Genomic DNA, 15,480 nt, shown 5'->3' with positions numbered 1-15,480 from the left:
GTTTTTTTTTTTTTTTTTTTGATTTTTTTTTTTATAGCCAGCAATGTCTGTACTGATTACAATTACAGCATTGATGAACTATTTATTCCTACTTCCTTAAATAAAAAGAATGGTCAATTAATTTTTAAAAATTTAACTCTAAATGATCAAAGATTGTCTTTAAAATTTTAAATCTAATCAAAAGATGTCTTTTTAATTAGTTGGAAGATTTAGAAGTCTCTATTGCTGATCATGTGCAAAGAATTTTGAAACCAAACTTTGGAGCATGTTGGGATGAAATGGGACCTAGTAATGAATTAGAAGATACTTATGCTCTTACAGCTACAAAAACAATTGAAGGTATTAAATTTAACATTTTATTTATAAAAGGAATATATGTTATAATTCTTTGATAGACTTTTTAATATTAAAAAACAATTTTCAGATTGTAATATATTTAAATTATATTTAATCTTAATATCAAAATATTTTAAAAAATGCAATTATAATTTTTTAATGCAATTTCAGTTATAAGAGTAATTAATCTTTATTTAGTATCTCATTGATATATAACTACACTTAACAACAACTGAATATACCGTATTGGTCCAAATATAAGTTAACTCTCAATTTTGGGATCTTTGTTTGCTCTTTGAAAAAAATTAGACTTTAAGTCAACTATTATTATTCATTTTATTTGCATATGAAAAAATTAGTACTTTGTATTTTAAAAAATTTGGAAAGTCACTGAAGCAATATTTATCATTTTCATTGTTTCTGTTTCTTATTTCATTACCATCATGGTCTTTGTCTCCTTGAACAGTATAACATTCTCTGTTCTGTCCAAGTTGTTGGTAACAAAACATTAATTAAAGCCCTTTATCTTTGCCAATAATCTTTCATAATTCTACTGTTGTTCTCACTTTTGCAAGAATATATGGAATTGTTACTTTTTATCTAGGCAGTTGATTATGAAAATTAGTTGTGTTCAATTACAATTTTTCTTTTCAAAATTACTTTACTTGTAAAAAATAAATTATTTTAGAAACTTGTATTAAGTCTTCCCCAGAAATCAATCAGCATAAATAAATTTTGGATTGCTTTATTAGTAATGTGTACAAATTACATTTAAATCATACTTTCTTGAACAGAAATTGTATTCAAAGGATTTGTTTTATAAAAAGAAATATATGAAGGCCTATAAGTGACAAATTGCAACTTACTGCTTATTTTCTGTTGATATCAATAAAAATAAAAGTTATAGAGCAAAATTGAGACAATGTCATTTGTGCTGAGTAGTAGGCTTCCTTCTGTATTTCACACACATTCTTAGAAATGCACTTGCAGTTTTATGATTCTTGAAAATGAAACTTTTGTTTTTTGTTTTTGCTTGTCTTAATTTTTATAAAGTCTAAATATATAAATTTATGTATTTATATATGATTATAATTACAATAGAAATTTACACTTTACAACAGAATAAATTTCACAAATTTCCAGCAACCTTTTCTCAAATTTTTGATTAGTGGAGACTCCTTAGTATAAAGTAGAAGTTTAGTAGATTGTGGAGTCCAATGAGAAACCTGTAGGCCTAACAAGTAACTAACTAATAAATACAGTCGACCCCCCCCTATAACGTACGTTCCTATAACGACAATTCCTATAACGTAGCAAAAAAATTGTAGAAACTTTCGTATAACGTACCTCCTATAATGTCATTTCGTGAGAAGATTGATAGAGTCTGGACCAATAGTGGATGAGCAGCCGAACTACTTACCTCCGACCCTGTGCCACGCTACAGAGCGGCTAAATTGAGTTTGCTATCGTCTGTTTAGAGTTTGATTGTTGATTTGTATATCACGTGCTCCTTGTTACATTTTGTTTTAAATATTCCTTATTATTCATTTCATTATTTAAAATAATTGAATGTACAGTACAAGTATATTATTTCATTTCTTAAAATTTTGTTTATTAATATCAGTAAACCTCACATCAATATACTTAACTACTCAAATACAAATTGAAATGTTCCTAAATAAGTTATGGGTGAGTTAGGAAATTCATTCCAGTCTCACAAGTCAAATGACTATTGGCTGAGGAGGGGATATACTGAAAAAAAATCTGTTTTGAGAGAGTTAAGTAAAAGTATTAATAACAACTTATCTCCACACATAGCATATTTAGTGATTATATGACTTTATCTTGCAGACATTTTTACCACATTTTTGACAGATTAATTTTGTTTTAATATGAATTTCTTGTAGAAGACAAAAATAAATCTCATCAGTTGATTGGAATTACTGTCGTGATTATCTTCTATAGTCTCCTATTCCTGTGATTCAGTTTCAGTATCATAATCAGTCTCTTCTGACTCTTTAAAAATGTCCCTTACAACTTGTTATAAAGTTCCATCTAAATACTGGATCAAAGTTTTACAAGACTGAAAAACATCAAAAAAAAAAAAAAAAGGCATCCTGAAAGCTGTGTTTGCCATATTTTCAAACTAATATAAGGAAGAATTTATCGAAACCTCCAACATTGCATAAAATAAAATTAAATTCTTTTTATTTAACAAAGAGAAAGCTACTCTTTGAAATAAATTTAAAAAATAAATAAAAAAGTAAATGCAAATTATACTAACATTGCAAGGTGCATATCAGCAAATACACTGCAGAAACTATACCACTAAAGAACTCAAACAACTAAATTGTTAAAAACAGGGAGGCCACTTCACATGTAGGTGATGACATCTGCTATGAATAGAGAATAATGAAGTGCACTTTCGTATCAACTATGTACATCTTAAATAAGACTCACACACATTGAAGGATTAATGTACTTATTTAGTATAACTATTCAAAATTATATATAATTTTTATTTATTTTATTTGATTGATTGAATTCAAATAGTTTTAAGATTTAATCCTGAAGAAGCTTTAGATGATTTAAAACAAACATAATTGATATTAATTTGTTTCTCTAGGATCATGTGTTAAAATTTTTTATCTGTGAAAAGATTTCGGAGTAAATCAGAATTTTTAAAATGCACTTACCCATCCCTCCAAAATTTTAGCTCTGATTCTTTAAAAATTTTGTTAATAACTGTGCATTTTTTGGCTATACTCTAAAATAGGAAATTGTTTCTTGTGATATTTAATACAATTTATTATATCAGCTGAATAATTATGCTAAAATATTGTATAATTTGAGTTTAAATAACACATTTTTTTTAATGCTAATTTTCATATTTATTTGTTGTAAAGCTCAAAATAGTGTTTTAAGTCAACTTCTTATTTTTCTTTACTGTTTTTGGAGTTCTTAATTCAGATACTTAAATGGAATTCTTTGCCTAATATTTTTAAACTGTCTTTTTGCTATATTTGATATGGAAAATATGAAATAAAATATATTTGTATTGGACATCATGATTTTCCCATTCATTATTACTTTTACATATGAATTGTTATAGGACCAAACATAAGTAATTAAAAATTCTTATGTTAAGAGTAGCTAGTAGAGCTGAGCTAAACCAGAATTTTGATAAATACTGAAACCAATAACATATTGACTTTTGTCATTAATTAATGTTTCATGAATATCAGTAATTTGGTATTTGTTAATTATAATCATCAACTCTACTTCTTTAAATATAATAATTTCCCCAGCTGTCAGAAAATTGCAGTAGTGTAAAAAATTCTAGAAGTGGGGTTTCTAGGGATAACCAATATATCAAACAAACAAGTTTAATATGTCTGTAATTGGCACAGCACAAAATGAGTCAAAAATTATAAAAAGTGATTCTTAGTTACTGTATTTATAATTTCAGATTGATGTGGAGTATGTTAAATACAATTCTCTAGAAGTACATGTATCCCTTGATATTACTGTGTATATCAAAATTGTGTTAATCAAATACAGCGATACTTCAGTACTCAACCAAACAATTGCCACCCACTACTGTGTTTCCCCGAAAATAAGACAGTGTCTTATATTAATTTTTGCTCTGAAAAATGCACTAGGTCTTATTTTCAGGGAATGTCTTATTTTTTCCAGAAAGAAGAATTCACATTTATTATTGAACAAAAAAATTCTCAAGTTGAACTTAGATGAGAGTGATGTATATCCGGTGTGTCAAACTGTCACCTTTTTATAGCGTCAACATTGGACTCGATGACCAATTAGTGCTTACTGAACCGTAGCACTATGCAAATGTCATGTAGCGTGATTCCCGGCTGACCAATTAGCCATCCCCAGCCATAAAGTTATGCAAATCTGTGATTCCCAAGCCATAGTCTTATGCAAATCATGCCGTGTGGCGTAATTGTCTGCTGACCAATCAGTGGCTATACTTTCAAAAAGCCAATGGCCACTTTCAACCATCTGTTGATGACCGTTAGGACTAAAAAAAACTTCGCTAGGTCTTACTTTCAGGGGGGAGGTCTTATATTTCGCAATTCAGCAAAATCTGTGCTAGGTCTTATTTTCTGCGGATGTCTTATTTTCAGGGAAACACGGTAGAACAAATTTTAAGTTAATGAGAAAATTAAAATAGAAAACATTTTACAGATAACAAATATTATGATAAAAAATGAGTAACTAATTTAAAGATAAAATGAAACTGTAGTGCCTACCTTTGTCAGACAAAATTATACTCTATCCAGTTTGTTTGTGTTCTGCATGCATTAGGTGGGAAAAAAAGCATCTTGTTTGTGAAAGGGTAAGGTAAGTTCATAAAGTTGAAAGAGTTAAATGAGAATGTCATCATTATTCTTACTTTTATCAGACATTTTGACCAATTTATTTCCAACAAAATGGCAGTTCCTAAAATTGAAGATATGAATATTACTATTGCAGTCTTATCCAAAATATTTTTCTTAGAAATAACTGTCCTCCTGAAGCAATCTATCATTTCACATTTTAATCCAAAATTTAAACGCTCGAGTAGATTTAGATACATTAATATCACCGGGTGCCATTTTCTTAACAAAGTAAGCTAACTCGTTCCTTCCTGAATTTCGTTTGAAATGTCATCAATATCGAGCATTTGCACTGAATGGAATTTGTACTTTATGACTGACTTGTTAGTAATGCATTTAACTTGTTCACCTTTACAAACATACCCAAAGATTTGTTGCAAGTTCACAAGTTGTTGTTTGTCGATTTTTTCAACTTCTTCCCGAATTTTTTCTTCAACAGCTTTTAGGTGCCCCCTATACAGTTTATATCCTTTAGTTTAAAATTTCCTGAAACTCAAAACCACATTTGTGTTTTTTTTATTTTCATTGTGTTTCATGTTCACAATGTTTAGGAGAGTCTTCCCCATATACCATGAGTATTTTTTACTGTTTATGTAGCATTATATCCTTTATGAAACCTTAAAAGCATACATAATATGCATATTATCTGCAGACATTTTGTTTGTGTAAAATCAAAATTGAAATGTTAAGTAATGTTTTAAAATAAGCTTCTAAACAAAAAAATACAATATCTCATTAGCAGTAGTGTGTGAAATTTCATCACTATCATAATTGAACTACATATCTGTATCAGAAATCACCCTCATCACTAAAATAGCAAATTTGCCAATACTAGATATGTTTTTCTATGTTAAGTAAGCTGTTAAAGCTGCATTAATAAAAATTTCTGGTTTTATATAAAGGAATTGCTACAATTAATTTTACAGTGTTAATCAAATTCCGTGTTAGCAAGTGATACCTGTATTAATCTTATCACTTAGTGCTAAAGCCCTGATTATATATTTTTTTCCAGATGCTGTAAAGAACATAATTTTGTTTCTTGGAATGCAGCCATGTGAAAGATCGGATAAAGTTCCAGAAGGAAAAAGTTCTCATACACTCTATCTTGCCGGTATATACAGAGGTGGCAGTGATGTCTTAGTGAGATCTAAGTTGGCAGTAAGTGTGGACGGCGTGACTATGAATTTGGCGGTGAGGAGCACGAATCCCAATGCCAGTGAAGTGGTCGCTTCGGCGATCGGTTAAGAAGTGCCAGTTTTAATTGCCTCAAGGACAATTTTGTGAAATATTGGGATCAAAACTAAAGTGTAAGATTGGCCGGTCGTCTGTCTTTGAGAAAGACAGACTGTTCTATAAATATCCAACTCCCAAAAATTTTATTATTGCAGATTATATTGCCAATTTATTAATAATTTATTATTATTGAATTTTTCGATGTGTAATACAGGGGATTTCTCTCTTTTCAAGATTGGAATTATTCTTTTAGAGTAATTGGATGCAAATTTCATCTTACAGAACTGAACAGATTTTGCACAAAGATCATTTTGATTTCATTTGTTTTTTTTTTAAATCTCCATTTAATAATCTGCTATTACACATCAGAAAACCTTGATATATAATTAGTTTCAAATTATGGAATAAAGTGAAATTAAGTATGAAACAAATTGTTTTAAAAACTCGTTTATTTTTCACTTACATGATTGTCTTTTCTATATAAAAAATTCAGAATAAACTAAAAATAATTTTTTTATTGACAATAATGTCGAGATTTTAACACATTGTAAAAATATATACCAGATTACTTTGTTTTACAATTAAATTATTGGCAGATAGTTTTTATGCTCTGATTTAGTCTTGTCGTAGGCGCAGAGCTATTTGATTCTTCCATCTTTGAAACAAAAGTTTTGTATCCCTATATACAATCTTTATTATACAAATTAGCGTCAAGATGACCTTTAAAAGACAAAAAACATACTCAGTGAATTCATATTTGAATAGGAAAATGTAAAAATACTTACCATAGCAATAAAAAGATAAAATACAACTTTCCAGTTAAAATTGGTTTGAATAACAGAAATAACAGTCTGTTGAAAAATTTATTGGATGGTCAGAATTATGTATTTTTATATGAAATAGATGGTACTAATTATTAATTTACCTGACCAATTGCTGCTCCCACACTTCCAGTTCCATCAATGATACCTATCACAGTGGATAAAGCTTCTTTATTATCACTAAATTCTTTCTGACGACCCAGGTCGGCCGATATGGCAGTACTTATCAAATTGGAAGCACCCCCGATGAAGAAGCCCATTACACTCATCAGGAAGACATTTATTATCTTGTTTGCAGGAGAAACTGTTTACAATAAATCATGTAAAGCTTCCACATCTATTATGAATTTATAATTTAACGGCTTACCGTAATATAAATACAGCGATCCAGGACTTAATAATAATAAAAATCCAACAACTGGTGATCGGGTGCCTAATTTGTCCTGCATACAAAAATATCAAGATTTACAGAAAATGCAGATTGAGATAATTCAAGTTTCGTTTTTAAATAAACTCACAGAAATGATTCCACCTATGATGCTACCTACGAAAAGATTTTTATTTTATTATTATAAGAAGCTTTTGTGAAAATTAAGTAAGTAAGAAATCTTGCACATATTTACCGATTATTCCACCAATGTCATACCACACCGACAAGCTGTCTGCTTCAGCTTCTTCCCAACCGTAAGCTTTTTGTAAATAGTATGGAAGCCAAAAGAAAAATGAATAATTTACCATTTTTAAACATGCATAGGACAAGGAATACTGTAAAGAATGGAAGTTGTTATTATTGCTGCAGTAAAGTAAGGAATTCACTTATTATTATTTTAGTTATTTACAGGTAGAACACCAGGAAGTAAGAAAGCTTTGAAAAAATTTATAGCCTTTGGTTTCCTAATTTGAAGACTTTCGTCTTGCAACAAGAGAGCCGAATCTTCGTTAATTGCTGCACACTCTGGATTTAATAATGGTTCTTTATCTGTATTTTTAGTTTCTCCTTCTTCTGGTTCAGGTAAACCTAATGTAAATTGAATTTTAATTATATCATTGATTTAAAAAGTGTGGAATCTTCTAATTAACAAGCTTTTTTTACCAACTTCTCTTGGTGATGAAACAATACTGAAATAAACAATGATTCCTCCAGCAAAAGTCATAGCAGCAGGTATTAAGAAAGCATACTAAAAATAAAAATTTCTGATTACATTTTTAACGATTAAATAAATTATAACACAAAAGTAAACATTCAGCATTAATTACCTCGTAGCCATAATGTAATACCGCTGCTGCGATATAAGCTCCCATTATGTTTCCAACAGAAGGTGAAGAACCCCAAAATCCCATAACTAAACCTCGACTTAAGAAATATTTTATTTAAAAAAATAAGCAAATTATATATATTAGCACATCACTATTTTTTAAAGAAAATATATTACCTTGATTTTCCAAACCAGTTACCTATGATTGCTACCACAGTAGGCCATCCTGTAGATTGCAGCAGACCTGTTAAAGCCCAGAATATGATATACCAGTAGTAGTTATAAATATGTAGCCATTCACTAAGTGTACCAAACATGAAAACCTAATGGGAGGAAAAAAAAATCATCAAAATCCTTTTATTAAAGTTATCGTGATCTAATGGAATTTCGCCCGAATTCAGTGATCCAAAATAAAGGAAAAATATTCCTAATGCAAAAACAAATTTAAAACAAAAACAAATTAATTGGTAATCAAGAAAATTACACAATCCAAGAATACAGAATACTGTACACATTTCGGGCTTACGTATTTCTGATGGTATCAATATTCTATTCGTCACACGCATAATTTGCAATGGCAGTGATTGTACGCCACTGCACTGTTATGGAACCTAAGTAGACAACAGCATGACGGTTTTCAGTTTCTAACAGTGTGTTATCTTCATTGTTGAACATGGAGTCATATTTACACTACTATCATAGAATTTACATGTACAGTGATGTAGTGGTATCCAAACAAGTCAACCATCAGACCCCTTTACGAGTTCAAGATAGGCAGGAATCTTGCAGATGGCAAGATGAGGAAGTGACCGAGTGTATTCAGAGAAGTTGTATGCACATTCAATACCTTCTCAATGTCAATCTGATACAGTCTCACTGGCAGCTTGCTAGCCAGAGCATGTTGTTATACAAAAGTGCACAGAAAGTCTTATATAAAATGTTGAAACTTTATGCACACAAAATTAGCATAATATACCAGCTATTCAGATTATGGCAAGCAACTGAGATGTCGCCATTGGTTTTTGGAAAGGAAGAACTTGACGACTGGTACTGCACACAGATGGAACTTGGTTCCATTTGGATAGGTATATCAATGCTTAAAACTTGCAAATGCGGTCTTTTTTTTTTNAGAGTGGAAACATCATTCGTACTTGTTCGCAGAAAGTCCGTTGTTCTCAGCCAGTCCGTTGCTCCAGTCACGTAATGGCCAAACAGAAAGTCCGTTGTTCACAGCGTCCATTATTCGAGGCATATGTTATGCGAGGCACCACTGTATCAGATCTGTTGGAAAATTATGGTATTAGATCATATCAGCAGAATTCAGTATTGTATCATGTCTAATTATCCTTCCAGAAGATTGGTGCTTATATTGAATCAAATGTAATTACAGAAATGAGAATATGGTACCAATTAACTTGCTGATATGAGGAATCTCAGTGATTCTGTCACACTAATGAATGAGAGGACAGATATACCATACACTTGGCACTAAATGATCATACACATACTTCAACCTTGACTCAGTAGTTTGCACTAGTGTCCACACATACTGTTAAAATTCATCTCAGCATTGGAGCATTTTTTCTAGGCACCCATTGCTTTGGCTTCCATTGACTCTACAACATAAGCATTTATGAATGAATGGATGAAAGCACATTATTTTTTCACATGAATACTGCTACAATATGCTAATGCAGCACCATGATGGGCAAATCTGTATCTTGCAGTACCATCAAAACAGGCTTATTGAGACATGCCTACATAATTTGGTGCCATATCAATCTGTTACCTAGTATTATAGTATGAGTGTCATTGGAATTCACTTCCACTTGTACCTCATATGCATTACTTTGACCAACAAGCGTTATATCAATGAAGTGTTGGAGCCTGAGGAACTAGTGTTGGTAAATAGCACCAGAGATGCCCTGAAGGTAAGGTACTAACGTTACTTTCAGGATCTCTGGTGCTATTTACCAACACAATAATGCACAACCACATGTGATATGCAATGTCCAGCAATTTCTGGATAGTTACCATCTTCCATATCCTTGGCCTGCACATTCAGGGGATTTGTTGCTCATAGAACAAATATGGTCAATGATCTCATAATGACTAGCAAACCAGACACCACCAGCTGCGACTACAGAACTTTGGCAATAAACTGAAACTATATGTACTTCCTGAAACACGTCAAACATCTCTCCTCTGATTGCCAGAGCAAGTAGTTAGTACTGTACGTTGTTGCCCAGGGTGACTACACAAGATACTGAATAAGTCATACTCTGGAAGTATAAATAAGCAGCTTGTATTTTTAATCATTTTATCCTTGTAACATAAGCTATGTATTCTATACATTCAGCTTTGTTACCTCTAGTTGTTTTTTTTTTTTTTTGTATTTTTTTTTTATAGCCAGCAATGTCTGTACTGATTACAATTACAGCATTGATGAACTATTTATTCCTACTTCCTTAAATAAAAAGAATGGTCAATTAATTTTTAAAAATTTAACTCTAAATGATCAAAGATTGTCTTTAAAATTTTAAATCTAATCAAAAGATGTATTTTTAATTAGTTGGAAGATTTAGAAGTCTCTATTGCTGATCATGTGCAAAGAATTTTGAAACCAAACTTTGGAGCATGTTGGGATGAAATGGGACCTAGTAATGAATTAGAAGATACTTATGCTCTTACAGCTACAAAAACAATTGAAGGTATTAAATTTAACATTTTATTTATAAAAGGAATATATGTTATAATTCTTTGATAGACTTTTTAATATTAAAAAACAATTTTCAGATTGTAATATATTTAAATTATATTTAATCTTAATATCAAAATATTTTAAAAAATGCAATTATAATTTTTTAATGCAATTTCAGTTATAAGAGTAATTAATCTTTATTTAGTATCTCATTGATATATAACTACACTTAACAACAACTGAATATACCGTATTGGTCCAAATATAAGTTAACTCTCAATTTTGGGATCTTTGTTTGCTCTTTGAAAAAAATTAGACTTTAAGTCAACTATTATTATTCATTTTATTTGCATATGAAAAAATTAGTACTTTGTATTTTAAAAAATTTGGAAAGTCACTGAAGCAATATTTATCATTTTCATTGTTTCTGTTTCTTATTTCATTACCATCATGGTCTTTGTCTCCTTGAACAGTATAACATTCTCTGTTCTGTCCAAGTTGTTGGTAACAAAACATTAATTAAAGCCCTTTATCTTTGCCAATAATCTTTCATAATTCTACTGTTGTTCTCACTTTTGCAAGAATATATGGAATTGTTACTTTTTATCTAGGCAGTTGATTATGAAAATTAGTTGTGTTCAATTACAATTTTTCTTTTCAAAATTACTTTACTTGTAAAAAATAAATTATTTTAGAAACTTGTATTAAGTCTTCCCCAGAAATCAATCAGCATAAATAAATTTTGGATTGCTTTATTAGTAATGTGTACAAATTACATTTAAATCATACTTTCTTGAACAGAAATTGTATTCAAAGGATTTGTTTTATAAAAAGAAATATATGAAGGCCTATAAGTGACAAATTGCAACTTACTGCTTATTTTCTGTTGATATCAATAAAAATAAAAGTTATAGAGCAAAATTGAGACAATGTCATTTGTGCTGAGTAGTAGGCTTCCTTCTGTATTTCACACACATTCTTAGAAATGCACTTGCAGTTTTATGATTCTTGAAAATGAAACTTTTGTTTTTTGTTTTTGCTTGTCTTAATTTTTATAAAGTCTAAATATATAAATTTATGTATTTATATATGATTATAATTACAATAGAAATTTACACTTTACAACAGAATAAATTTCACAAATTTCCAGCAACCTTTTCTCAAATTTTTGATTAGTGGAGACTCCTTAGTATAAAGTAGAAGTTTAGTAGATTGTGGAGTCCAATGAGAAACCTGTAGGCCTAACAAGTAACTAACTAATAAATACAGTCGACCCCCCCCTATAACGTACGTTCCTATAACGACAATTCCTATAACGTAGCAAAAAAATTGTAGAAACTTTCGTATAACGTACCTCCTATAATGTCATTTCGTGAGAAGATTGATAGAGTCTGGACCAATAGTGGATGAGCAGCCGAACTACTTACCTCCGACCCTGTGCCACGCTACAGAGCGGCTAAATTGAGTTTGCTATCGTCTGTTTAGTATTATATATAAATTAGGTACTGTACATATAATTATATATTAATTATATATAAATTAGGTACTGTATATATAATTATATATTAACTTAATTTATTGTAACTTTATTATAATTATATATATGCTTTCTGCCGCCTGGCAACACGCTACGGAGATTTTAGGCTAGTAAGTTGAGTTTATTATCGTCTGCACAGTATGTAAATTAGGTACCGTAAGTCTAATACAGCACTAATTTTATACATTTCTTGTGAAAGAAACACTTCTTATTCAACGGCCATAAAAATTATTTATATTAATGATGTCTCCAAAGGTCAAGTTATNATAATTGATATTAATTTGTTTCTCTAGGATCATGTGTTAAAATTTTTTATCTGTGAAAAGATTTCGGAGTAAATCAGAATTTTTAAAATGCACTTACCCATCCCTCCAAAATTTTAGCTCTGATTCTTTAAAAATTTTGTTAATAACTGTGCATTTTTTGGCTATACTCTAAAATAGGAAATTGTTTCTTGTGATATTTAATACAATTTATTATATCAGCTGAATAATTATGCTAAAATATTGTATAATTTGAGTTTAAATAACACATTTTTTTTAATGCTAATTTTCATATTTATTTGTTGTAAAGCTCAAAATAGTGTTTTAAGTCAACTTCTTATTTTTCTTTACTGTTTTTGGAGTTCTTAATTCAGATACTTAAATGGAATTCTTTGCCTAATATTTTTAAACTGTCTTTTTGCTATATTTGATATGGAAAATATGAAATAAAATATATTTGTATTGGACATCATGATTTTCCCATTCATTATTACTTTTACATATGAATTGTTATAGGACCAAACATAAGTAATTAAAAATTCTTATGTTAAGAGTAGCTAGTAGAGCTGAGCTAAACCAGAATTTTGATAAATACTGAAACCAATAACATATTGACTTTTGTCATTAATTAATGTTTCATGAATATCAGTAATTTGGTATTTGTTAATTATAATCATCAACTCTACTTCTTTAAATATAATAATTTCCCCAGCTGTCAGAAAATTGCAGTAGTGTAAAAAATTCTAGAAGTGGGGTTTCTAGGGATAACCAATATATCAAACAAACAAGTTTAATATGTCTGTAATTGGCACAGCACAAAATGAGTCAAAAATTATAAAAAGTGATTCTTAGTTACTGTATTTATAATTTCAGATTGATGTGGAGTATGTTAAATACAATTCTCTAGAAGTACATGTATCCCTTGATATTACTGTGTATATCAAAATTGTGTTAATCAAATACAGCGATACTTCAGTACTCAACCAAACAATTGCCACCCACTACTGTGTTTCCCCGAAAATAAGACAGTGTCTTATATTAATTTTTGCTCTGAAAAATGCACTAGGTCTTATTTTCAGGGAATGTCTTATTTTTTCCAGAAAGAAGAATTCACATTTATTATTGAACAAAAAAATTCTCAAGTTGAACTTAGATGAGAGTGATGTATATCCGGTGTGTCAAACTGTCACCTTTTTATAGCGTCAACATTGGACTCGATGACCAATTAGTGCTTACTGAACCGTAGCACTATGCAAATGTCATGTAGCGTGATTCCCGGCTGACCAATTAGCCATCACCAGCCATAAAGTTATGCAAATCTGTGATTCCCAAGCCATAGTCTTATGCAAATCATGCCGTGTGGCGTAATTGTCTGCTGACCAATCAGTGGCTATACTTTCAAAAAGCCAATGGCCACTTTCAACCATCTGTTGATGACCGTTAGGACTAAAAAAAACTTCGCTAGGTCTTACTTTCAGGGGGGAGGTCTTATATTTCGCAATTCAGCAAAATCTGTGCTAGGTCTTATTTTCTGCGGATGTCTTATTTTCAGGGAAACACGGTAGAACAAATTTTAAGTTAATGAGAAAATTAAAATAGAAAACATTTTACAGATAACAAATATTATGATAAAAAATGAGTAACTAATTTAAAGATAAAATGAAACTGTAGTGCCTACCTTTGTCAGACAAAATTATACTCTATCCAGTTTGTTTGTGTTCTGCATGCATTAGGTGGGAAAAAAAGCATCTTGTTTGTGAAAGGGTAAGGTAAGTTCATAAAGTTGAAAGAGTTAAATGAGAATGTCATCATTATTCTTACTTTTATCAGACATTTTGACCAATTTATTTCCAACAAAATGGCAGTTCCTAAAATTGAAGATATGAATATTACTATTGCAGTCTTATCCAAAATATTTTTCTTAGAAATAACTGTCCTCCTGAAGCAATCTATCATTTCACATTTTAATCCAAAATTTAAACGCTCGAGTAGATTTAGATACATTAATATCACCGGGTGCCATTTTCTTAACAAAGTAAGCTAACTCGTTCCTTCCTGAATTTCGTTTGAAATGTCATCAATATCGAGCATTTGCACTGAATGGAATTTGTACTTTATGACTGACTTGTTAGTAATGCATTTAACTTGTTCACCTTTACAAACATACCCAAAGATTTGTTGCAAGTTCACAAGTTGTTGTTTGTCGATTTTTTCAACTTCTTCCCGAATTTTTTCTTCAACAGCTTTTAGGTGCCCCCTATACAGTTTATATCCTTTAGTTTAAAATTTCCTGAAACTCAAAACCACATTTGTGTTTTTTTTATTTTCATTGTGTTTCATGTTCACAATGTTTAGGAGAGTCTTCCCCATATACCATGAGTATTTTTTACTGTTTATGTAGCATTATATCCTTTATGAAACCTTAAAAGCATACATAATATGCATATTATCTGCAGACATTTTGTTTGTGTAAAATCAAAATTGAAATGTTAAGTAATGTTTTAAAATAAGCTTCTAAACAAAAAAATACAATATCTCATTAGCAGTAGTGTGTGAAATTTCATCACTATCATAATTGAACTACATATCTGTATCAGAAATCACCCTCATCACTAAAATAGCAAATTTGCCAATACTAGATATGTTTTTTTATGTTAAGTAAGCTGTTAAAGCTGCATTAATAAAAATTTCTGGTTTTATATAAAGGAATTGCTACAATTAATTTTACAGTGTTAATCAAATTCCGTGTTAGCAAGTGATACCTGTATTAATCTTATCACTTAGTGCTAAAGCCCTGATTATATATTTTTTTCCAGATGCTGTAAAGAACATAATTTTGTTTCTTGGAATGCAGCCATGTGAAAGATCGGATAAAGTTCCAGAAGGAAAAAGTTCTCATACACTCTATCTTGCCGGTATATACAGAGGTGGCA

At 30.2% G+C, this 15,480-nt stretch overlaps 2 protein-coding genes across 2 annotated transcripts in view; one reads left to right on the top strand and one right to left on the bottom strand.

Annotated features, from left to right (window-relative positions):
- The window catches only part of LOC111640155 (coatomer subunit gamma-2-like), a 38,141-nt gene extending 31,816 nt beyond the window's left edge, over window positions 1-6,325 (top strand). Inside the window, exons 19-20 of the mRNA XM_023386151.1 lie at window positions 201-339; window positions 5,749-6,325. Of these exons, the coding sequence (XP_023241919.1) occupies window positions 201-339; window positions 5,749-5,981 (372 nt within the window). The 3' untranslated portion in view covers window positions 5,982-6,325. The remainder of the gene's footprint in view (window positions 1-200; window positions 340-5,748) is intronic.
- A 124-nt stretch (window positions 6,326-6,449) lies between these two features.
- LOC111640154 (sugar phosphate exchanger 3-like) lies at window positions 6,450-8,488 on the bottom strand. The gene is made up of 10 exons (XM_023386150.1): window positions 8,224-8,488; window positions 8,048-8,144; window positions 7,884-7,968; window positions 7,630-7,808; window positions 7,414-7,555; window positions 7,309-7,334; window positions 7,158-7,233; window positions 6,895-7,094; window positions 6,755-6,820; window positions 6,450-6,689 (listed from the first exon to the last, which is right to left on the bottom strand). Exons 1-10 carry the CDS (start codon window positions 8,361-8,363, stop codon window positions 6,585-6,587), a joined length of 1,116 nt encoding a protein of 371 aa, XP_023241918.1. The 5' UTR covers window positions 8,364-8,488; the 3' UTR covers window positions 6,450-6,584.
- Between the last annotated feature and the right edge of the window lie 6,992 nt (window positions 8,489-15,480).

The sequence above is a fragment of the Centruroides sculpturatus genome, unplaced genomic scaffold (genome assembly GCF_000671375.1).
Source record: "Centruroides sculpturatus isolate CEXI.00-Female unplaced genomic scaffold, Cexi_2.0 scaffold1400, whole genome shotgun sequence".
Classification (NCBI taxonomy): Eukaryota; Metazoa; Arthropoda; class Arachnida; order Scorpiones; family Buthidae; genus Centruroides; species Centruroides sculpturatus.
Note: the sequence above shows the minus strand (reverse complement) of the source record. Positions and strands in the feature narration are given on the sequence as shown.

What these genes read in the sequence shown, in the direction of transcription:
- LOC111640154 (XM_023386150.1), bottom strand. Translation starts at nt 8,363, where the DNA reads ATGTTTGGTACACTTAGTGAATGGCTACATATTTATAACTACTACTGG. An exon ending in AACTGGTTTGGAAAATCAAG is followed by an intron (nt 8,145 to 8,223) that starts GTAATATATTTT and finishes ATATTTCTTAAG; the next exon opens with TCGAGGTTTAGTTATGGGAT. An exon ending in TTCATCACCAAGAGAAGTTG is followed by an intron (nt 7,809 to 7,883) that starts GTAAAAAAAGCT and finishes AATTTACATTAG; the next exon opens with GTTTACCTGAACCAGAAGAA.